The sequence below is a fragment of the Hemiscyllium ocellatum genome, chromosome 3 (assembly GCF_020745735.1).
Source record: "Hemiscyllium ocellatum isolate sHemOce1 chromosome 3, sHemOce1.pat.X.cur, whole genome shotgun sequence".
Classification (NCBI taxonomy): Eukaryota; Metazoa; Chordata; class Chondrichthyes; order Orectolobiformes; family Hemiscylliidae; genus Hemiscyllium; species Hemiscyllium ocellatum.
This window is the reverse complement of record NC_083403.1, coordinates 142,430,221-142,455,553: the sequence shown is the minus strand read 5'-3', so window position 1 is coordinate 142,455,553 and position 25,333 is coordinate 142,430,221. Positions and strand designations below refer to the sequence as shown.

Below are 25,333 nucleotides of genomic sequence, written 5' to 3'. Positions count from 1 at the left end.
TTCCTTATATTGCATGAGGGATCTCAGTTATGTAAATATATTTTATGTGAATACCATCAGCGGACAACAGAAAATGATGCCCGATATCATGAAGATTTGGATATACTTTAATAAAGTTGGTGCAAACTGCTCGTTTTAAAATATTTCAGTGCATTTGACATTGCATCCTTAAACTTTTAAAAGTGTAACTTTTTCTGTCTCCCTATTAGTTTATTCATATACTATCTACAAAGATGACATTGGATGCTTTCTAAGGTGTACACACTATTGTAAAATTTAAATCCCTCGAAAATAACCAGGAATTGCACTATGGAAACTAACCAATCAATCCAACCAGTCCAATAACATCAGTTGTGTGAAATATCCAAACGTATTTCAAACATCAGGATATCAGGCAGTATTTGAAAGTGAACCACATCAGGTGATATTAGAGCAGGCATCCAAAATCTAGTCAGAGGTAGATGTTAAAGGCGCTTATATAGAAGGAAAAACAGGTGAGGAGTGATTTGGGTATATTAAAAGCGTTGCTGCCAATTGTAGAGCAATGGAATTTATGGATGCACAAAAGGTCTGAATTGGGAGATTGTTGTGATTTCAGAGCATTAGCCCATTCCTTTTTGTTTTTCTTTCTCCTTCCTCCCTTTTGGAATTTAATCACTTCTGCTTTCCATCCTATTACAGACTTGACACATCATGTTGTTCTTGTTCCTCTTTAGGATATGTTATTTGCCTGAGGAGGGTATGGCTTTCAGGTACTACTTTGAGCAATGCACTCTTTCATATCAGTTGAAACGACTGGAGTGTTTCGGCCATTCCATTCTTTGGGATCTAAGTAAATGGATAGTGGGTCTGAAAAACTTAATTCAACTTGAGATTTTAGTTGTCTTTTAAAGATTTCAAGCCTTCAGCATAGTTTACAGTGTTAAAAATAAGATTTGCACTGCCTCTTTCTTTTATTGCTTCCACGCTTCATTGTAAATCTGTTGTTTCCATGTCATAGAACATTAAAATGGAATCATTTTTACTTCTGATTAGGTTGAATGTTATAAGATCATAAGACATAGGGGCAGAAGTAGGCATTTATCTTAATCAGTCGGCTGTGCCATTCAGAGGGGTCATGGCTGATCTGACAATCCTCAACTTCACTCACCTGACTTTTCCCCGTAATCCCTCAATTCCATCATTGATTAAAAACCTGTCTATCTCAGCCTTGAATGTACTTAACAATCAGCCTCTACAGCCATCTGTGGTAAGGAATTCTGCAGATAAACTCATTTCTGTCATAAATGGGTGATCCTGTGTCCCTTAACTTTCTTTCTCTATTTAACTAATGTTCAGCTCTCCTCTGTTCTTCCTGCCAAAGTGCATAACTTCCCTGCATTGTGATCTACCTGACAAGTTTTGACCCATTTTTTGAACCTGTCTGTATATCTCTGTAGACTCCTTGAGTCATGCTTGCACTTATGTTCCCACATGTTTTTGTGTCATCCACAAATTTGGCTATAGTACATTCACTTCACCCAAATTAGATTAGATTAGATTACTTACAGTGTGGAAACAGGCCCTTCGGCCCAATAAGTCCACACCGACCCGCCGAAGTGCAACCCACCCATATACCCCTACCCTTACCTAACACTACGGGCAATTTAGCATGGCCAATTCACCTGACCCGCACATCTTTGGACTGTGGGAGGAAACCGGAGCACCCGGAGGAAACCCACGCAGACACGGGGAGAACGTGCAAACTCCACACAGTCAGTCATCTGAGGCAGGAATTGAACCCAGGTCCCTGGCGCTGTGAAGCAGCAGTGCTAACCACTGTGCCACCGTGCCGCCCACAAATCATTAATACAAATTGTAAAGGAGAAAGTGAGGACTGCAAATGCTGGAGATCAGAGCTTAAAAATATGTTGCTGGAAAAGCGCAGCAGGTCAGGCAGTATCAAAGAAACAGGAGAATCGACGTTTCGGGCATTCCTGAAGAAGGGCCTATGCCCGAAATGTTGATTCTCCTGTTCCTTTGATGCTACCTGACCTGCTGCGCTTTTCCAGCAATACATTTTTAAGCAAAATACAAATTGTAAATAATTGTGACCCCAGCACTGATTACTTTGGAACTCTCAAATTACAGGTGGTCATCCTGCAAATGTCCAATTATACCAACTCTCTCTATTCTGTTTGTTAGGCAGTCCTCATATCCATGCTAATGTGCTATCTCCAACACCATGGACTCTTTATTAAGTAACTTATCATAGAATCATGCAGCATGGAAACAGACCTTTTGACCCAACTAGTCCATGCCGAACATAATCCCAAACTAAACTCGTCCCACTTGCTTGCTCCTGGCCGATATCCATCCAAACCTTTCCTACTCATGTACTTATTCAATTGAGTTTTCAACATTGTACTTGTACTCACATCCACTATTCCTCAGGAAGTTCATTCCACACACAAACCATCCATTATGTAAAAGCTTTGCCCCTCATGTCTATTTTAAATCTCCTTTCTCTCACCTTAAAAATGTGCCCTCTAGTCATGAAATTTCTCCTAGAGAAAATACACCTACCCATTAAGTCTGTTTATAGCCTTCATTATTTTATAAACTTCTGTAAAGTCACCTTTCAACCTTTTAGGCTCCATTGAAAAATGTCCCGGCCTATCCAGCCTTTCTTTATATCTCAAACCTTCCACACCCAGCAACATCCTGGTAAATCTCTTCTGAGCTCTCTCCAGCTTAATAATATCTTTACTATAACTAGATGGCCAGAACTGGACATAGTATTCCAGAAGAGGCCACACCAATGTCCTGTATTACCTCAATACGACTTCCCAACGCCAAAACTCAAAGGACTGAACAATGAAGTCAAGCATGCCAAATGCCTTTTTAACTACCCTGTCTTCATGTAACGCAAACTTCAAAGAATTATGTACCTGAACCCTGAGCTCTCTCTGACCTATAACACAACCTAGACCCTATCATTAATTTTATAAGCCTACCCTTGTTTGTTGAACTGTCCCAAATACTGGCAGATCATGTCAAACAGCATGTCCCTTTAGCTATTTGCAATAGTCAAGGTGCTGACCATACCTAACCAGGCCATGCTCGCAAAATTCCAGTTTCCAACATTAGGTGTGCTTGACGATTGGACATCACTTGCTAAATAATTTTTAATGTAGTAAAAACTATGCTGACAACCAATTTAAGATTGCCAGTGGGACTCTGTGTGGTATATTTGTGCATGCCATATGTGACATATACTAACACACACTTCCCCTTAATGCATCATGCTTGCTAAATCCTTAAAGAATTCTAATAAATTTATCAGGCATGGTTTCCTGTTTGTGAAGCTGTGCTGACTCTGCTTGATCATATGTATTTCTAAATGCTGTGCTTTTACGATCTTTATAATATATCCTAACATTTTCCCAATGATTGATGTCCAGCTAACTAGCCTATAATTGCCTTTTTTTTTATCAACTTCCCTTTTTAAATAAAGGTGTTACTTTGATAGCGTACAAATCCTCTGAGACTTTTCCCGAATCTTCGGTTTCTTGGAAGATTACTATCAGTGCACCCAATATCTCTTTTACACTCAACACAGACTCTGTAGGATGCATATTTTTGGCTGTGTTGATTGAACTGTGTTACTGCTTTCACTTTTAAAAATGCTTCTACTTCCATGAATGTAAACATTTGCTTCCTGTGCTTGGTGATTTTTATGCTCAATATTCTCAAATAGGATAAAATTCTTCCATTTAATAGTTTTCTTTTTTCATTATCCAAATAGATAGAGAATATGTTGTTTCCAAAACTGATCTCAATGAACTCAGCACACTTTGATTTCACGGCTTGCAATTTCTCTGAGAGAAACATGTATGCCAAAGACAAAAGGGATGGACAGTCTAAAGAGGGAAGTGGGAGAGTGGCAATTTATAAGGCGACTGGAATTATTCACAGGTGAGAGGGTATTTCGTACTGTTTATGAAAAGTTTTTTTTTGGTTATACTTCAGGTTTTTTTTTACTTGCAGAGTTTTAAATAAAAAATGTTTATTTTGTATTTATGCCATGTTCAAGAATGCAAATGTTGACAGCTGAAAGTTTTGAAATAATATTCGTATCTTTAACTCAAGCATTTTTAATGTAACTTAAATTTCTTACGTTGAGTGCCCTAATTGTTCTAAATAATTTTACTCCTAAGTAAATTTTGTAATGATTCGATTCAAAACTGAAGTTTTAGCGTTTTGTTATATTTTCAAAAACCAATATTATTCTCAAAAACAAGCCTGTAATTTGAAAATGCAGATCAAATAAGTCCAATCCAGACAATAAATGCACCTGTAATTTATTTTATGTTTCTTTGCTGTTATGTACTTTCAAGCTTTAAAGTTAAGAAAGGGAGATCCAAGATGGCGGCGACTCAGCAAGTCTGAGTTTACAGAGCTCTTCCCAAAACCTGGGTAAAGTGAGTTACTCACCCCCACCACACTTACCAAACCACCCAAAAAAAATTTCTAACCTTAATTAGCGTTTACTATTATATTTAAGCAGTTTAATATTAAGTGGATAATGAGTAAACCAAAGGGATCCCGCAGCTCTCAGAAAACAAAGACCCCTCCCCCACCCTCCTCTCCTCCTCCGGCTGCAGCTGATGTAAAAACAGGCCTTGAAGAGATGATTGCCAGGCTGGAAACGACACTCGTCAATTTCATCGCAGAATCCAGACAGAGATGGAATGCATTCGAAGAAAAGTTACAAAAGTACAGCCAGGCTCTCGAGGAATTGCAGGGCCGAGTGAAGGGGGCGGAGCTAAAGGCCACGACCTCCGAGGCTGCAGCACAAACAGCTGCAGAACAGGTGCGAGCTCTGGAGCAGAGAGTCCGGGCCTTTGAAATCTACATGGATGACCTGGATAATAGAAATCGGAGAAAGAATATCCGTCTTCTGGGCCTCCCTGAACAAGAAGAGAAGGGACAGTTAGCAGTATTTCTGGAGCGATGGCTGCCCCAGCTTTTAAACCTGGGGGCTGAAACTGACCGGGTAAGGGTGGAGTGGGCCTACCGGGTCGCAGTACGCGGATCTGGCCCAAACCAGCGCCCACGCCCGGTCCTGTTCCGGATGCAGAGTTATAGGGAGAGGCAGATACTCCTGGATGCCTCCAGAAAGCTTGGAAAGGATCCTAAAGCTATGATTCATGAAGGATCCAAGATTATGTTATTTCAGGACTTCTCCCCGGCTTTGGCCCGAAGGAGGAAGGCGTTTGATGAGGTGAAGAAATGTCTAAGGAACTTAAATATTCAATACACCTTACGCTACCCAGCGACGTTATGCTTTACCCACGAAGGATCCGAGTATAATTTTAGATCACTAGAAGAGGCTAAGGAACTTTTAGACTCGTTTAAATAAATCGTAAGAGACAATTTATGTTGGCTTGCCTCTTCCACACTCCGTGGGGAGAAATGGATACTTTACTTTACTTTTGCTTCTGGGAGCAGGGTTATCTTCTCTTGCTATTTTATGTTATTATACTTAACTGTAATTTGTTGGAGTTGTAATTTTATAGTTATGTGTGTTTGTACGTGGCATTGATGCTATCAGATATACTCAGGTATGGGTGGGGAGGGGTGGGGGTGGGGCACTCACTGTCAACTCTAGCTCGGTATTATATCTAAATCCTATTAAGGAGCGCCCGGGTTAAGGGTGGGACACTGTTTGGGAGAGGATATGGTGGACCTTTAGAAAGGAAGTAAGGCCCCCTGAGAACAAGGGGGAGGATCTCCATTCAAACATGTTTTATTTTTTTTGTTCTTATTGTTTGGAAATAGTTTCCTTTTTATTATACTGTTACGAGTGTATTAGAGAACATTTTCTCTTGTTTGAAGGATGTAAGTGACTCAACTATACACTCTGGATAATTGTGGATTAGATTAGTAGTTAACTGAGTTTCATTGTTTTTCTTTCTTCTTTAGTATCATTCCTTTGAATTTTGATGATTATATATTTAAGATCTATTTTTATATTAATGTTTGTGCTTGAAAGTTCTGTTTATTTTTGTAAATCTGTCAAAATATTAAATTTCTAATAAAAATATCTTTCAAAAAAAAAGTTAAGAAAAAAAAGTGTTAGGCAGCATGACATTTATATTTCTCTTCAAAATTTGAAAAATAAATCTGAAATCTGTTCATTATTCAAAGTCAATTATTTTGTTTGAATTTTCAGGAAAATATAATACAGCAAAGCTTTACTATGACTATTGGACATACTTAAAAACAAACAGCTAGTCACTTTAAATTTCATTTTGTTCCTTATTTCCTGTTAAACAGAAAATACACTGCCCACAGTGATCTGAAAATATTATTTTTGACCTGGTTTCTAATTAGATTTCTCATTACTGGACAATCTCTCATTGTTGTCGGTAGCATCTGACTCAGTGGTGCACAAGATGGTGCTGTTTGCTATTCTAGTTTTCTATTTAAGATTTTATCATAATTCTGGTGTAATTATAGATGTTCAGTTTGATTGTACTGTTTTTCAAAAGAAGCCAAAACATTTTTTATTAAAGTTCGTATAACCTACTTTAGATTCCTGGAGTCCTAGAGCTCAAGACAGGCTGTTTGACCCAAACAGGTTCATGCTGACCAAAATGTCTGTCCATGCTAGTTCCATTTCCCTGGACTGGGCTCATATCCTTCAAATCCTTTCCTATCTGTGTATTTATCCAAATGCCTTTTAAATGTTGTTAATGTACCTGCCTCAACCACTTCTACTGGTAGCTAGTTCCAAATGCTTACCACCCTCCGTGTAAAAAAAAAGATGCTCCTCAAGTTCCCTTTTATTCTTTTCCTTCTAATCTTAAACTGATGCCCCCTAGTTTTCTATTCCCCAACCTTGGAAAAAAGACAGTACATTCATCCTTTCCATATCTCTCATGATCTTATACACTTTTATACGGTCCTCCCTCCAGTGTCCTATGCTGTAAAGGAAAAAGTCCTAGCTTGTCCAACAGCCCCCTAAGGTTCAGACCCTTGAGTCCTAGCAGCATGTAGATTGTAAATTTTTTCTGCATTCTTTTTCCTGTTTAATAACATCCTTCTTATAGTAAGGTGACCAAAGCTGAGCACAATACTCCAAGGTGCGGCTTCACCAATGTCCTTTATAACTGCAACATAACTTTGCAACTTCTCTACTCAATGCCCTGACTGATGAAGGCCAGTGTGTCAAAAGCCTTCTTCACTGCCCTGTCTACCTGTGACTCCACTTTCAGAGAACTGTGAACCTGAACTCAAAGATCACTCTGTTCCACTGCACTCCTTAAGGCTCTACCAATCACCATGAAACTCCTATCTTGATTTGACTTTCCAAAATGCAAGACTTCACACTTATCTATATTAAACTCCATTTACTGTTTCGCTTTTCAAGGTTCTGCTGCAGTTTCTGATAACCATCCTTGCCACCACCTACTTTAGTGTCATCAGCAAACTTACTAATCATGCCTTGTACATTCTCATCCAAATCATTGATTTAGATAACAAACGGTAATGGGCCCAGCACCGAACCCTGAGGCACTCCACTAGCCACAAGCCTCCAGTCCGACAAGCATCCTTCCAATATGACCCTCTGCTTCCTACTATCAAGCGAACTGTGTATCCAATTTGCCAACTCCCCCTAGATTCCATGTGTTCGAGAGTTCCACAGCAGCCTACCATGTGTAACCTATCAAAGACCTGCTGAAATCCATACAGACTAAGTCTGCCACCCTGTCCTCGTCAACCTTCCTGGTCACTTCATCAAAGAACTCTAACAAATTTGTGAGGGATGATATCCACTCTCAAAGCTGATTACTCCTAATCAAACCCTGTCTTTCCAAATGCGTGTATATCCTTATCTCTCAGAATCTTCTCGTGTAACTTAACCACCAAAGGTGTTAAGCTTACTAGTCTATAGTTCCCATGCTTTTCTTGCAGCCTTTCTTGAATTATGGCACAATTTGTACAGGACATTGGTCAGGCCACTTTTGGAATATTGCGTGCAATTCTGGTCTCCTTCTTATCGGAAGGATATTGTGAAACTTGAAAGGGTTCAGAAAAGATTTACAAGGATGTTGCCAGGATTGGAGGGTTTGAGTTAGGGAGAGGCTGAACAGGCTGGGGCTTTTTCCCTGGAGCATCGGAGGCTGAGGGGTGACCCTATAGAGGTTTACAAAATTTGAGGGACGTGGATAGGATAAATAGACAAAGTCTTTTTCCTGGGGTGGGAAAGTCCAGAACTAAAGGGCATAGGTTTTGGGTGAGAGGGGAAAAAATATAAAAGAGGCCTAAGGTGCAATTACTTCACGCAGAGGGTGGTACGTGTATGGAATGAGCTGCCAGAGGAAGTAGTGGAGGCTAGTACAATTGCAACATTTAAAAGGCATCTGGATGGGTATATGAATAGGAAGGGTTTGGAGGGATATGGACTGGGTGCTGGCAAGTGTGATTAGGTTGGGATATCTGGTCAACATGAATGAAGGGTCTGTTTCCATGCTGTACATTTTTATGACTATGATACACACTACCCTCTGTCTTCTGGGGCCTCACTCGTGGCTCACAATGATGCAAAAGATTTTCCTAATGTAATTTCATTAGAGAATTTGTCTGAAAGTTTTGTGACTTTTCAAAGTTTGTATTTTCCTCCACAGCTATACCTTGGAATGTAATTATAATACAGGCCGCTGCGTGAACTCCGTTCCTCCTGCTTGCCATGACAATGGACGAGCAAGTCCACCACCACTACCTGCTTTTCCACCTAAATATACGACAGAAATCTTTGAACAAGTATGTAATCATTGTAAACATAGTGTCATATATGCAGTGTTTTGAATTTGTGATGCATACACAAGGTCTCTCCTTTGAATTAATACTTTATCTTTTAAATGAATTCAGTTTTTCCATTCTTCCTACCCAAGTTGATAATTTAACATTTCCCCAGTCCCCCCAGTATATACAATCTTTTGTCATCTTTTGAAGCAGTCCATGTGCTTCAGCAACCTATCTGTGTTATTTCTTCCTTTTTAGCTTCCTATCACCAGAAAACCTGGGTTTATCACTTCCCTTATCTCAGTTAAAAATTACACAACACCAGGTTGTAGGCCAACAGGTTGATTTGGAAGCACTAGCTTTCGGACCGCTGCTCCTTCATCCTCCACAACCACCTAATGAAGGGTCAGTGCTCTGAAAGCTAGTGCTTCCAAATACACCTGTTGGACTATAACCTGATGTTGTGTAATTTTTAAGCTTGTACACCCCAGTCCAACACCAGCACCTCCAAATCATCCCTTCTCAAAGTCATTGATATAGATTGTAAATCACCGAGGTCTAAGCACTTGAAACTAACTATCATCCCAAAAGTGACTTATTTGGTCCTTTTCTAATTTTGTCTGTGAACCAGTCTTCATTCTATTCCATATAATATTTTCAATCCCATGTGCATTATCTTGTGCAACAAACTATTGTAGAGTACCTTACCTAATCCCTTCTAAAAGTCCAAGTATACTACATCCACTAGTTCCCCCTTGCTTGTCCTGCTTGTTGTACCTTCAAAACGCTCTAACAGATTAGCCAAACATTAATTCCTTCTCATTAAGCTTTGCCTAATATGGTAATTTTCAATATGACTTGTTGCTTTGTAATATATGTTGTTATAGATTCCACCTACTTTTCATTTTGGCCACCTGACTGATCATTCCCTTTTTCTTTCCTATCTTGAAAAGAGAGGTAATTTTTGCTCTGTATCAATCCATTGGGAGTCTTCTAGATTTAGGGAATTCTGGAGCCTCAAATACTCAAATAACCTATAATCGCTGTAACCACTCTTTCAAAACTCTAGGCAGAAGGGCATTGGGCATGGGGGAATTTTAATCCCATTAATAACTCAGCTTTTTTGCCTTCACTAATGTTAAGAACTTGTAAGTTCCCTGCAATGTATCCTTTTCTTTCTGTTGTGAACACTGATGCAAATAGATTTTTCTCATCTTTTATGCCAGTGCCTCTAATATTTTCAATGACTTCTTCCTAACATGATTCCTAAAAACTCTTAAAATCCATAAGATAAAGGAGCAGAATTAGGCAATTTGGCCAATGGCATCTGCTCTACCATTCTATCGTTGCTGATATGTCTCCTGCCTTAATTCTTGTATTAATTAAGAACCTGTCTATCTCAGTGACTTGGCCTCAGAATCTTCTGTGGTAATGAGTTCTATAGATTCACCACCCTCCATTCTAAAGGGCTATCCCTTCATTCTGAGGCTGTACCCACAAATCCTCGTCTGACTTAGAGTAGAAACATCTTCTCCATGTCCATTCTATACAGGTCTCTCAATATTCTGTAAATTTCAATGAGATTTTCTCCCCACACCTTTTCATCCTTCCAAACTCTTTCGATTACACACCCAGAGTCCTCAACCACTTCTGGTATGAGGAGCCCTTCCTCCCTGGGATCATTCTAGTAAATCTCCTTTGAACCCCTTCATGTTGCCTGCATGTCACTTCCACTCCTGTGGTTGCCAGTGCCAGTGTCACTTCTACCCCCAATTGACATCACCCACCGGAACACTGATGACGACCATGCTGCCCCAGCACACGCCACTGAAAGCACTGCTTACGCTGCCATAGATGTCACTTCCGCCCCCATAGATGCCACCACATACACCACATCTGCCCCCATGACCATCACCTATGATGTCATCAATGATCCCGTGACAGCCCCCACTTCAGGGACAGTCTCCAACTCTACTCTCAACACTCGGCCCCAGCCCCAGCCTTGCTGGGTTTTCACCACTTCCCCCAAGACCTCCCCGTCACTGAGAATGAATGATCAGTCCTCAGTAAAGGTCTCAGCTTAATTCCACTACACTCCCAGGTCAACAAATTTCGAATGCATTGTGACGTTGATCTTTTCCTCCTCTGTGTCCATGCTTACTACTTCAGTCATGCCTCCCACCCTCCCTCCGTGGACACTTCTCCCGCCTCCAACACACTCCATCGTTTTGGCCCCGCACGGGCTTCTTTATCTCCAACTGCCACTGTGACATTGACCACCTCAATCTCTCACCCTTCCCAACCACTGCAACCTCTTATCCTCACAATGTGTAGCCCTCCACTCCCTCTGCTCTAAGCCCAACCTCACCATTAAATCAGTGGACAAGGCAGGTGCAGTGGTAGTTTGGCACACTGGCCCCTACATCACCGAAGCCAGGTGCCAACTCACAGACACCTCTCCATACCGCCATGACATCACCTCCGATCTCCAAATCATCATCTCCCAGACTGTCCACAGCCTCCAAACCCACAGTTTGCACCTACCCAAAATTCACAAACCTGACTTCCCAGGTTGACTTATTGTCTCAGTCTGCCCCTGCCCCATTGAACTTACCTCCTCATATCTCGATACCATCCTGCCCCTCTTGATCCCCATGTATATTTGGAGCACCAACCATGCCCTCTACCTCCTCCATGAGTTTTTTCCTTGGCCCCAATGCCTCATCTTCACCTGGATATCCAGTCTCCATGACACATCCATCCGCCATGGCAAAGGCCTCCAAGTCCTCCAGTTATTCCTATCCCACTGACCCAACCAGTATCCCTCTACCGACACACTCATTTGATTGGCGAAACTGGCTCTCACCCTCAACAACTTCTCCTTTGAGCCCTCCAGCTTCCTTCAGACCAATGGGGTAGCCATGGGCACCCGGATAGGCCCCAGCTACACCTATTCTTTCTTCAGATACATAGAACAACCCATCTTCCTCAGTTATGCCATCACCATACCTCAACCTTTCATCCGCTACATTGATGACTGTATTGGCTTCACCTTGTGCTCCCATGGGGAGGTTGAACAGTTCATCAACTTCACAGATACCTTCCACCCTGACCTTTAAGTTCACCTGGGCCATTTCGGACACATCCCTCCCCTTCCTGGTCCTCTTCAGCTCCATCAATGGGGACTGACTCAACACTGACATCTCAGCTGTGTGGACTAAACCGCTTACCCCCTGACCCCCAGCCCCACAAATTAAAAACGCGACCCCTTACTCGCAATTCCTCTGCTGTATCTGCTCCCAGGAGGAGCAATTCCACTTCTGGACATTTTAGATGGTTTCCTATTTCAAGGACCACAACTTCCCATGTGATCAGTAATGCCCTCCAGCACTTCTCCTCCACTTCCCGTACCTCCGCCCTTGAATCCCACCCCTCCAAGCGCAACAAGGATAGAGCTGCCCTGGTCGTCAACTTCCACCCCACTAATCTCTGGATGCAGTTAGACCGTTCCTTATCACTTGTCCTTCATGAAGAATTTTGTAAAGAACACCTTCAATCCCAAGTCCATTAGGTTGTGTCCTGCAGCCCTGTGGGAAAGGGAGAGAGGGGATCCTATCGCATGGTTCCCTGAATAGACTGCCACAGTCATTTGGCAGAATGCCTCATCACCAGAACTTTCCAACAAGTACCAAGACATTGCTTGGCTGGTCGAGAGAAGGGCACTACCTGTGAGATCTTTCATGCATGCCCTGTCTCTTTGTGGCACTGCATGCTGTCCTCGAAGCAGCTGCAAAGGCGTGAAGATTGTCATACATCTCCTTCTGGAATGTGCCTTTGGAATTCAAGTCTGGAGAGATATGCAGTGGTTTTTAGCAAAGTTTGTCCCAGGGTGCTCTGGTTTCCTCCCACAGTCCAAAGATGCACAGGTTAGGGTGGATTGGCGATGCTAAATTGCCCAGTGTCCAGGGATATGCAGGCTCGGTGGGTGAGCCATGCGAAATGCAGGTTTAAAGAAGGGGTTGGGGGGGTGTGGTGGGGGGCAGTGGAGTGGATCTGTATAGAATGCTATTTAGAGGGGCAGTGTGGAGTCAATGGACTGAATAGCCTGCTTCCACATTAGTGGTTCTATGATACATGCTGAGGGAAGTTCTACAGTTTGGGGCAGCTGCCGCCAAGGCGTAGTGGAGGAAGACCACCATGTAAAGTTTAAATGCCCTTGGTTTTTGCAAAAATTGCAGAGTGTGTCAAATTCCAGCGTTTTGCCTTGGTGTACAAAGAATGTACAGAAGTGTGTGTGTGTGTTTGTGAAGTATAGTTTTACAAATAAAAGTGAAAATTATATCATCCTGAAGCAGTTTTAGGATTGTGATTGAAGTTTCTTGGACATGTAAACCTTGAGGGAGTGGTCAATAAAACCTCATGATTTATTGAATCAAATGCTTTGGTCAGTTCACTGAATGCAATGAAGAATTCTGGTGGTATTCTTGACACTTTTCTTGAATTTACTTGTTTACAAAGACCATGGACACCTGAATACAACTTTATTTAAGTCTGGGACTCTGGGGTTGTGTCATTGTCTACATGATCTTAATGGGTAGGTGATCTGACAAACCACAGTGGTTGGCCCCACCTTTCTCTGCAGCCTTCTAGTGTGTGGTGAGGCACACTGTCTTGCCTCACTTGTTTTGATGCTGGTGACATTTTTCCTTTTTGGAAAGGTTACCATGCAACTACATCTCAGTCAAACCCACTGGATTATACCCCCTAATTATTTCTGCTGTTATTTAATCTCCAGTCCTTCCTTTGTATACGTGAGCGTTCTGTTTTTGAGAACCCCCATGAATGATGAAATTTGAGAGTGAGGGACCCGTTAAAAATCTAAAATGTGTAAGTTTGCCCATGTATGTTGAATTTTGTTGCTACTTATTTTTGACACGGATGGACAAATTCACAAGTCATGAACTTGCAGCTACCATTATTCACTACAATGCCTTGTACAATCAGATTTGGCACCATTACTTTTAATGTTACTCTTCATAATTCATATGACTTTAATCGCCACAGTCCTATAATGATCCTCCAGCTTGGTTTTGCTTAGATCGCTATTCTACAGCCTTGAATTTGTATCCTTATTGAATTGTTCCTCCTGTTATTAGTTTGAAGACCTGTTTACTGCACTAGTTGTTTGATTATTTATGATATTGTTCCTAGCCTGTTCTTAGGGGATTCCATCTTAATGGAATAGCTTCTTCTTTCTCACAGCTAACAGTGCCCCACTAATTATCATCTTGTGCAAAGTTCAAAGTGCATAATTATAGCTACTTTGCTCTGCAAAAATTGGTTTCTGCATTTCCTACATTACAACTGTGACCACATTTCAAAAGTATTTAGAGGGATATATGCCGAAGGCAGGCAAATAGGACTAGTTTTATTTGGGAAACTTGGATGAGTTGGACCAAAGGCTCTGTTTTGATGCCGTTTGACTCTCTGACTGTGTTTAATTGCCTGTAAAGCAGTTTGAGATGTTGGCCGTGATTGACTTTTCTTATGCAGCTCATCAATTTCCAATGAGAGACAATATTCCAAACTGTATCAGCTCAATTTGATTATAAACATTTGTGTTAGTTTCCTCATGCACATTATTATACTATGCACTCTGTTTTAATATAAGCACTTTTAAAGAACTATCTTCGCTTTTTAACCCTCCGAATTGTTCGTATATCTGATTCTGTGAATGTTTAATTGATGGAAAATTAGGGATCCTGTAAATTGTACTTAGAATGAATATTCAGTAACGTTGACAGTTATTTACAAAGCTAAATGGCCACAATTGGGATAGGGGTTTGGATATTCTTAGAATTGCTATTGTATTGATGGAAGATCAGTCCTCAGCAGAGGCCTCCCCTTCATCCCCCTACACTCCCGGATTAACGAGTTCAACACGCTGCAAGACATCGAACAATTCTTCCACCGCCTTCGCCTCCATGCCTACTTCTTCAACCAGGAATCTCCCCCACCCTCGGACAACCCCTTCACCTGCCTCCAACACACCCCATCCACCTGGACATCCCGTGCTGGCCTCTTACCCGCCCTCGATCTCTTCATAGCCAACTGCCGCCACGACATTGACTGCCTCAACCTGTCCATCCCTTTCACCCTCGCAACGTGCAGCCCTCCACTCCCTCCGCTCCAACCCCAACCTCAAACCGGCAGACAAGGGAGGCGCAGTGGTAGTTTGGCGCACGGATCTTTACATTGCTGAGGCTAAACGCCAGCTTGCGGACACCTCCTCCTACTGCCCCCTTGACCATGACCCCACCTCCCACCACCAAACCATCATCTCCCAAACCATCCATAACCTCATCACCTCAGGAGATCTCCCATCCACCGCCTCCAACCTCATAGTCCCACAACCCCGCACCGCCCATTTCTTCCTCCTGCCCAAAATCCACAAACCTGACTGCCCCGGCTGACCCATTGTCTCAGCCTGCTCCTGCCCCACCGAACTCCTCTCTACGTACCTCGACACGGTCCTGTCCCCCTTAGTCCAAGAACTCCCCACCTATGTTTGGGACACCACCCATGCCCTCCACCTCCTCCAAGATTTTCGCTTCCCCGGCCCCCAACGCTTTATCTTCACCATGGACATCCAGTCCCTATACACCTCCTCCATCCCCCATTATGAAGGCCTCAAAGCCCTCCGCTTCTTCCTTTCCTGCTGAACAAACCAGTACCCTTCTACTGACACCTTCCTTCAACTGACTGAACTGGTCCTTACTCTGAACAACTTCTCTTTCCAATCCTCCCACTTCCTCCAAACCAAAAGGAGTAGTAATGGGCACCTGCATGGGCTCCAGCTATGCCTGCCTCTTCGACGGATATGTGGAACAGTCCATCTTCCGCAGCTACACTGGCAGCACCTCCCACCTTTTTCTCCGCTACATCGATGACTGTATCGGTGCTACCTCATGCTCCCACGAGGAGGTTGAACAGTTCATCCACTTCACCAACACCTTCCACCCGACCTCAAATTTACCTGGACCATCTCAGACTCCTCCCTCCCCTTCCTAGACCTCTCCATTTCTATCTCAGACGACCGACTCAACACAGACATTTTCTATAAACCGATCGACTCCCACAGCTACATAGATTACATCTCCCACCCTGCCCCCTGTAAAAACGCCATCCCATATTCCCAATTCCTTCGCCTCCACCGCATCTGCTCCCAGGAGGATCAATTCCAATACTGAACAACCCAGATGGCCGCCTCCTTCAAAGACCGCAGTTTCCCCTCAGACGTGGTTGACAATGCTCTCTACCGCATCTCCTCTACTTCCCGCTCCTCCGCACTTGAACCCCGCCCCTCCAATCACCACCAGGACAGAACAGCACTGGTCCTCACCTACCACCCCACCAACCTCCAGATACATCGTATCATCCTTCGTCATTTCCGCCATCTCCAAACAGACCCCACCACCAAGGATATATTTCCCTCCCCTCCCCTATCGGCGTTCTGGAAAGACCACTCCCTCTGCGACTCCCTCGGCAGGTCCACATCCCCCATCAACCCAACCTCCACTCCCGGCACCTTCCCCTGCAACTGCAAGAAATGCAAAGCTTGCGCCTACACCTCCCCCCTCACTTCTCTCCAAGGCCCCAAGGGATCCTTCCATATCCGTCAGAAATTCACCTACACCTCCACACACATCATTTACTGTATCCGCTGCACCCGATGTGGCCTCCTCAACATTGGGGAGACAGGCCGCCTACTTGCGGAACGTTTCAGAGAACACCTCTGGGACACCCACACCTACCAACCCAACTGCCCTGTGGCTGAACACTTTAACTCCCCCTCCGCCAAGGACATGCAGGTCCTTGGCCTCCTCCAAGCCAGACCATTGCAACACGACGCCTGGAGGAAGAGCGCCTCGTCTTCCGCCTAGGAACCCTCCAACCACAAGGGATGAATGCAGATTTTTTCCAGCTTTCTCATTTCCTGCCCCCCCCATCTTATCTCAGTCCCAACCCTCGGACTCGGCACCGCCTTCTTGACCTGCAATCTTCTTCCAGACTTCTCCGTCCCCATCCCCTCTCCGGCCTATCACCCTCACCTTAACCTCCTTCCACCTATGCATTCCCAACGCCCCTCCCAAGTCCCTCCTCCCTACCTTTTATCTTAGCCTGCTTGGCATACCCTCCTCATTCCTGAAGAAGGGCTTATGCCCAAAACGTCAATTCTCCTGCTCCTTGGATGCTGCCTGACCTGCTGCGCTTTTCCAGCAACACATTTTTCAATATTGCCGGAAATTCCTTGGATTGTCTCCTAAATTATTAGGACTCCAAGGTTAATGAAAGAAGCGAGGGCTTCAATTTCTATTTTGAAAACCAGACTTGAATATTCACTTTTAATTTATCATATTTGCAGAAATCCTGAAACCTATAAAAAATTGCATATTCCTCACAATATATTTGTAAAATTTTGTAGGGACCGCGTTATGGTATAATGGAAGTTAAATCTGAATATATCGGAACTTGTGCAAATGAAATGTAGCCTTGTTTGGAGAAGAGACACAGTTAATTGTGGTATACTGTTGCTACTTTAAGATTAGTTTAATCTGCTGGTCAAGAAACTTCACACTTGAACTGTAGAATGCTGTCAAATGAATCTGGAGTTTGAATTGTGGATTAAAGAACTGACATCAAGCATTGACTTCTTAGCTAACCATTTTGTTAAGCTACCTGTCTATCAGGCATAGATGAGAGGCATGGTGGCACAGTGGTTCGCACTGCTTCCTCATAGCACCAGGGACCTGGGGATCAATTCCAGCCTTGGGTGACTGTCTGTGCAGTTTATATGTTCTCCTCCTGTCTGTGTGTGTTTCCTCCAAGTGCTTTGGTTTTCTCCCCTAGTCCAAAGATGTGCAGGTAAAGTGATTGGCCATACTAAATTGCCTTTTGAGTCCAGGGATATGCAAGCTAGGTGAATTAGCTAATATGGGGTTATGGGTATAGGGTGGATGCTCTTCGGCAGACCTGCTCGGCTGAATGGCTTTTGTCTGCACTGTAAGGATTCTGTTATCTAGATTGGATTTCCATGGGCTCTAGAATTGTGTGATAATTCTAGATTTTAATACCTTGCAGCTAATCAAAGAACCACTCACCAAGGTGGTTAATAATTTGAGAGGGGATATGTGGACAGCCATAGCTATCACATAAAAGTAATTGTCTGATCTGTTAATTAGTTTTCTGTTTCCCTCATTTCCTTAGGTGGGGAGAGCTTTAGCCGTTGCAGCCTTAGATATGGCTGATTGTAATCCTTGGCCGAGAGTTGTTTTGTCAGAATACAGTTGTCTGACTAAACTTCGTGCATGGATGTTGAAGCATATTCGAAATACAAGAAGCACAGCAATGTCAAAAAAAAATGTCACAAGGATTTCTAAAGGTCCCAAGTAAGTCACAATAAAAAACAGAAAATTCCTTTCCAGTGAAAGCATTGATAAGGTGCTATGTCAAAAGTTATTGTGGAAAACCAAAGTTCATGCTTTAGGAAGTTTGACATGGATAAAAGATTGACTTGCCAGCAGGAGGTGTAGACAAACGTTAGTCATATTTAGGTTTGCAAGATGTTACTTGTGATGTGCCACAGGAATCAGTGCTAGGATCTTTTTTTAGAATTATGTTGATGACTTAGATGAAGGACCGGAAGGTATGATTGCTCAATTTGCTGATAATACAAAAATAGGCAGGAAAGTTATAAGGAAGATACAATGAGACCAGAAGAGACATAGACAAGATAAGTGGTGGATAAAGATCTGGGAAATAGAATACAATGTGCAAAAAGGTGAAATTGTCAATTTTGGCAAGAAGAATATAAATGGTGAGAACTTGGCCTACTCTGAGGTGCAAAGAGATTTATATGAATCGCAAAAGATTAATATGCAAGTGCAGCAAGTAATTTGAGAGGTTAAAAGAATGTTATTGTTTATTGCAGAGGAAATTGAATGCAAATACGGGGAATTTATGCTTCAATTACATCGGACATTGGTGAGACCAATGTTGGCTGAAATAATCTAGTATGAAGGGCTCTTGTGATAGGCCTCCCTCGCTCGGAGGTAGAGACACTAAGTTGAAGTCCCCCCTACTCTAGAGATGTGCCATAACATTTGCAGTTTTATAATTAAGGAATTACAGGTTGAACTTTTCTTTCTTCTTAAGATAGTTGACTGGCAGGTTTTCCATTTTCTAAAAGATCTTGACTTGCAATCGATTTTCTCAGAGGGCTGTTCAATTCTTTGCAGACCTGGGCACACTTCCAAGAAACCTTACTTATTTTTTACAATACTGCAGGTTTCTGGGTATCACTCCGGAGTTGTGATGATTCTTCCCTGTAGAGAGAGGGAGGGTTTCATTTCTCTCCTTTACATAATTAATTTTGGATTTAGTTATACCTGTGGTTGAGAAGTCTTATTGGAGAGCAATCTGAAAGTCTCATTCACTGCTGAACTCTCCAGATGATGCACTTCAGTGTCCAGCCGCTTAATCCTTGGATAGCCTTTTCTGAGTGCACTAATCCATCCCAGCTATTAGATGTTCCTTTTTATCTTCCTTGAGAGTTTGTCTGTTTTCAGGTCAGGTGGCTTTGGTGATCATTTTGAAAAGTTCCAAGACTTATTTTACTTCTCCCAACCTCTTAGTTCAAGACTTTATAGTAAATCTATTGGATTTAAAGTTGAATAACCAGATTTGATATATCATGACGTGTACATATAAGCATCTAATAAAGTGTATTGTGATGGTGTCTCTGTGTCTGGGTCAGATGTCCCTTCTTAGCATTTGATGGCTACGGAAGTGTCTTAACATGTCCAGATAAAGTTGATTTTTTTTTATTTAGTCAATATATAATGCTTGAAGGAGGACAAATTGCAGGAATGTGTAAAGAACAGTGGAATGGGCAACTAAATTGCTCTGAACATGACTGGGGCAAATGGTCTCTTTCTGTGCTGTACTGTTCTTAGAGGTGTGGGTCATTATATATAGTATTTCATGCATGAGCTGAAAACGGTGACTTGGAAGTCTAGGATAGTTCCTTCAAGATCAAGCATTGCGCCCTGCTTGATAGTTACTGAATTTAAGAGTGGAGGAAGATAAAAGATGAAATCAAATCATGCCAATGGACATGTCAATGGGTGGCAGGTGGCTCTGTGGTTAGCTGCCTCACAGTGCTCAGATCCCGGTTCAGTTCCAACTTTGAGTGACTATGGAGTTTGCGTCCTCTGCTAATGTCTGCATGAGTTTCCACCGGGTGCTCTGGTTTCCATCCACAGATCGGCAGATTACATGGTTTGGTCATTCTGGATTGTCTGTATTGTCCCAGGATGTGGAGACTAGGTGGATAGGTTAAGGTGATATGGTGGGTGCTCTTCAGTGGGTTGGTGCAGACTCGATGGGCTGAACTGCCTCTTTTCGCACTTTAGGGATTCTGTGATTCTTTGACAACACAATGGGTGGCACAGTGGCTCAGTGGTTAGCACTGCTGCCTCACAGCACCAGGGACTCAGGTTTGATTCCAGCCTCGTGCGACTGTCTGTGTGGAATTTGCACATTCTCCCCGTGTCTGCATGGGTTTCCTCCGGGTGCTCTTGGGAATCTAATCAATAGAATGTAACTATTGATTTTCAGACTGCCAGATTCAACGAATCATGACCTGTTACTTCAGTTATGGGTGTAATCGTGGACTCATGTCAATTTTGGGCAGAATTGAATAAGTTGCACAGTTGGATTTTGCACATGCAGGTGTTAGAACATGTTACTGTTAATAGGTTTTTCAAAATCACCAACGAAAGTGGTATAGAGTTAATAGCAACAAATAATTTACGGTTGATTATCAAAGGAGTATCATGTAGTTTGTATCTCTGCTTCAATCCTTGTTTTGACTTTGTTTTGCAGAGAAGAGGGATTACTACAGATGACTGCTTTTTGTTTCCATAAAATGTAATGGTGTTACTTTTGTTATGGTGGAAGTAAACAGAACTTTGTAATGACATTTTGTTTGGTATGCTTCCAAATGGGAAATTGCTTTTGGCATGCGTATAAACTATAAAGTAACTACTGAAATAACAAATAACAATTTTTAAATTGCTACTTTATACTACTGTCAAACTACTGAATTAAATTTATTCAAGTTAACCAATTTAGGCTTTCTTCTGTTCACCTTTGCACCACAATTATGTGCGGTACTTTTGAAATGTGATCTCAAGTGAAGAGAAAGAGAAAATCATACACGCTTTATTATTTATGTTAATAGTGAGCTACTGAAGATAAATAATTTGCTGTTTACTGAGGTGATGTTTATGTACTGTACATCAGATGCTTTGATGTATTCGTTCTCTCTCAAACATAGTGGGATAACATCCTCCATCTCAGAAAATTCTCTCAGTAAGATGAAGAGTAATGGGACTGGCGCCTCTGGAATCAGCAATGGGCATCAAAATCCATCTCTGATTAAAGCATCTTCCAGTTTTACATTTGGGTACACCCCTGGAACAAGCAAAGGAGCCTGTGCACCAGGATCCAATCATAACCCTTCAAAAGGTGCTCACAAAACCCTTGCACCAGTGAGAGGTAAGATATGTATTGGTATGTATTATAACTGTATGTATTATAATTGAGCCTTGCCTGCATGAGCAGGATATTGCAGATGCTACAAAGCTGAAATAAGTGAGAAAATGCTGGAATTAATCTGTAAGTCACAGACCTTGTGGGCGGCACGGTGGCACAGTGGTTAGCACTGCTGCCTCACAGCGCCTGAAGACCCGGGTTCAATTCCCGACTCAGGCGACTGACTGTGTGGAGTTTGCACGTTCTCCCCGTGTCTGCGTGGGTTTCCTCCGGGTGCTCCGGTTTCCTCCCACAGTCCAAAGATGTGCGGGTCAGGTGAATTTGGCCATGCTAAATTGCCCGTAGTGTTAGGTAAGGGGTAATGTAGGGGTATGGGTGGGTTTCGCTTCGGCGGGTCGGTGTGGACTTGTTGGGCCGAAGGGCCTGTTTCCACACTGTAAGTCTAATCTAGTCACCTGAAACACCTAACTCTCCTCTTTACAGAGGGATGCTGCATGATGTGTTTCCAGTATTTTCAGTTTTATTGTTAAGATATATCTGCTGTGTTGAGCTCTAGTATACATCAATAGCTTAACTTCTGTTAAGTTTTCCTGGGTTTTATTGCAGTTGTTACTTCTTTCATGTAATCTGTGATCTTTGGGTTTAAGGATTAATCTAAAGTTATCGTGCATGTAATCCTTACAACTACTGGGGCAGCATGGTAATCGAATGGTTGGAACTGCTGCTTCATAATGCCAGGGACCCAGGTTCAATTTGACCATGTGTGGAGTTTGCACATTCTCCCTGTGTTTTTATGGATTTCCTCCGGGTGCTCCGGTTTCCTCCTACTGTCCAAAGATTTTTGTTTATATTTATTAGATTCCCTACAGTGTGGAAACAGACCCTTCGGCCCAACAAGTCCACACTGACTCTCTGAAGAGTAACCCACCCAGACCCATTTCCCTTTGATTAATGCACCTAACAGTATGGGCAATTTAACATGGCCAGTTCACCTAACCTGCACATCTTTAGACTGTGGGAGGAAACTGGAGCACCCGGAGGAAACCCACGCAGACAGATGTGCAGTTTAGGGTGGATTGGCCTTGCTAAATTTGCTGGATGTGCCAGCTAGGTAAATTAGCCATGGGAAATGTGGAGTTACAGAGATAGGGTGTGGGGGAGGTGGGACAGGGTGAGGGTGGGGTTGGGGGGGGGGGGGGGGGGTGGAGGTGGGACAGGATGGGATGCTCTTCGGAAGTGGTGTGGACTTGATGGGCTAAATGGCCTGCTTCTACTCTGTAGGGATTCTATAACTTATGAAGCTATTCAGCAATGATGAAATTAGACTATTTTTAGTACACTCACAGGTATTGACAGATATGTTCTTATCACCAGATAAACAATAAATCAAGAATGTAATAATACCAGTTCATTATGGTGGTCATAAATTTAAAAAGAATCCATCATCTTCCGTCTATCCCATTTGTACTATTTATTGTACTTCCAGCTAGCTAATGGCTGGCAACATGCACCAGCACAGTCAGACATGATTCTTTAACATCTTATTCTGTGGCCTGCAACTTTCCAGTTCAATCGCCTTAACATAAAAAACCTTATTAAAAAATTAATTCAAGAAAACTAAAATCTGTGTTCTTATTGAAGGAGTTAAAAGCTAATCATTGTGTTACACTTTGTGTTTTCATGATTTTAACAGAAATGTTACCGTATTCTGAATAAAACAGTTGAAATGGTTGAGTTACACCACAATTCTAAGAGAATACCTTTGCTGTGAGGAACAGGTTTATGGTTGTGAACATTATTTCCAATATAGCTGAGACAAGTTATTTTGAATATGTTACTCTAGCTTTTAATTAGTAGTTGAGAAAACATGATAATTTAACAGCACGCATGTTATCAGTATGACTGGCAAAGATGACCACTGGCTGCTTGTGCATGCATAGATTGGCAGTGCTGATGTTACTATAGCCATGACAGTCTTCTGGCTTCTCAAGGCTTGCTATTCCACCCTCACTTCCTTTCAAATGTGAAGTATTGTGTTTTGGTACAATGAATAGGGATAAGAATTATACAATTAGTGGTAGGGTGGTGTTGTACAACAAAGAGACCTAGGGGTTCAGCTACATAATGTTTGAAGTTTGCATTACATATAGACTGCATGTTAAAAAGGCATTTAGCATGCTTGCCTTCATTGCTCAGTCCTTTGAGTAATGGAGTTGGGAAGTCATATTAAGGTTGTATAGGACATTGGTAAGACTTCGTCTGGAATGTTCAGTTCTGGTTGTCCAATTATAGGAAGGATATCATTGCCCCTCTCCATCTTGTTGCTGACTACATGGTTTGCACTTGGGGCTCTTCTGAGCATACCAGTCACTCTGCCCACCTAGTAATGCAAAGAATTATAGATAATCACGAAAAGGTTATTCAGAAGAAATAAATGTCAGGAAGGGACGAAGGTAGCTAGAAATGCAAAAACATGCATTTGTATCGATATCTTAAAAAAAGAGTCTGCGAAGTAGTGTTGAGGATGACCATAGGCAGTTAATAATCACTAAGGCAGCATTACTAAGCAACCTGGTGGAGCTGCAGTTAGAAGTTTCCAGGTCCTGATGAACTTCATCTTAAGATCTTAAAAGAGATGGTTAATGAAACAGTGGATATGTTCTGGAAAGATTTTATCAGATTGGAAAGTAGCAAATGTACTTCCTGTATACAAGAAGAGAGGGAGAGAGGAAACCATAGGTCAGTGAGCTTGATATCTGTTATGGGGGAGATTTTAAGAATTAATCATTCAGATGGTCATAATTGGGCATTTGGAAAAAAAAACAAGGTAACCAGGAAGAGCTCGCATAGTTTTGTGAAAAGGAAATCATGTTTAGCCAATTTATTGGAATTCTTTGAAGGGTGAATGTGTTCTGTAGTTAAAGGGGAGCCCATTGATGAACACCATTGCTTGGCATTCCAAAAGGCATTTGGCACAGTTCCACATAAAAGGTTATTGCACAAAATAAAAGTTCATGGTGTAGGGGATAATGTACTGACATGGACAGAAGATTGGCTAACTGGCAAAAACCAGGGTTTACATAAATAGGTCATTTTCAGATTGGCAGGATGTGAGATGTGGGTTTCCACAGAGAGAGAGAGAGAGAGAGAGAGAGAGAGAAGCTTTGATTTGTCATTTCTACCATATACAACTGCTCCAGTATAAATGAGACAGCGGTCCTCCAGGACCGAAGGTGCTACATGTTTTATTTTTGCACTGGTCCTGTGCTTTACCTGCAATCTTAGAGTTTACATCAGTGACTCAGATGAGGGAAGCAGAGGCATGGTGGTGAATTTGCACATGATCGAAAGATAGGAAAATTTGTATTATGAAGATGACAGAGCAAAAATGCAGACCAATAGAGGTGATGACTAGGACAAAATTTGGTAGGTGGAGCATAATGTGAACTTGTTCGCATTTAATAGCCTACAGCCTGGAGTTCTCCAATTTCAGATAACCTACCTTCCCTTCCCCCAACTCCCTTCCCAGTCCCTCCCCTCCCTTCCACTCCTCCCAGCCACCTAATAGATTCATTCCTTCCATTGACCAACCAGGTAGTACCGTCTACCACTTTTCACCCTGCTCCTGACACCCCCTTTACTTGCAGCTCCCCTTACACCCATCCCCAGTCCTGAAGAAGGATTACACTGGAAACGTTGACTTCTCCGCCTCCTGATGCTGCCTGGCTTGCTGTGTTCTTCCAGCCTCCTGCTTGTCTCTTACGTTCACTTTGGCAGGAATAATAAAATAGTGGAGTATTATTTAACAGTAGATGTCCACAACAATCTGTGATGTCAGCTGGTTGTGGTAGGAACAAACACAGAGTATCTGTACATATTTCGATGTCATCACTGCATTACATATGCAGTTTTGTCATCAGTA

General features: G+C 42.4%; 1 protein-coding gene across 9 annotated transcripts in view; it reads left to right on the top strand.

Moving 5' to 3' along the window:
• The window catches only part of agbl5 (AGBL carboxypeptidase 5), a 119,258-nt gene that overhangs the window by 35,761 nt on the left and 58,164 nt on the right, over nucleotides 1–25,333 (top strand). For all 9 annotated transcript variants that reach the window (XM_060854046.1, XM_060854084.1, XM_060854056.1 and 6 more), the window contains 4 exons: nucleotides 3,788–3,957; nucleotides 8,676–8,811; nucleotides 18,061–18,242; nucleotides 21,194–21,414. In XM_060854046.1, coding sequence (XP_060710029.1) covers nucleotides 3,788–3,957; nucleotides 8,676–8,811; nucleotides 18,061–18,242; nucleotides 21,194–21,414 — 709 coding nt within the window. The remainder of the gene's footprint in view (nucleotides 1–3,787; nucleotides 3,958–8,675; nucleotides 8,812–18,060; nucleotides 18,243–21,193; nucleotides 21,415–25,333) is intronic.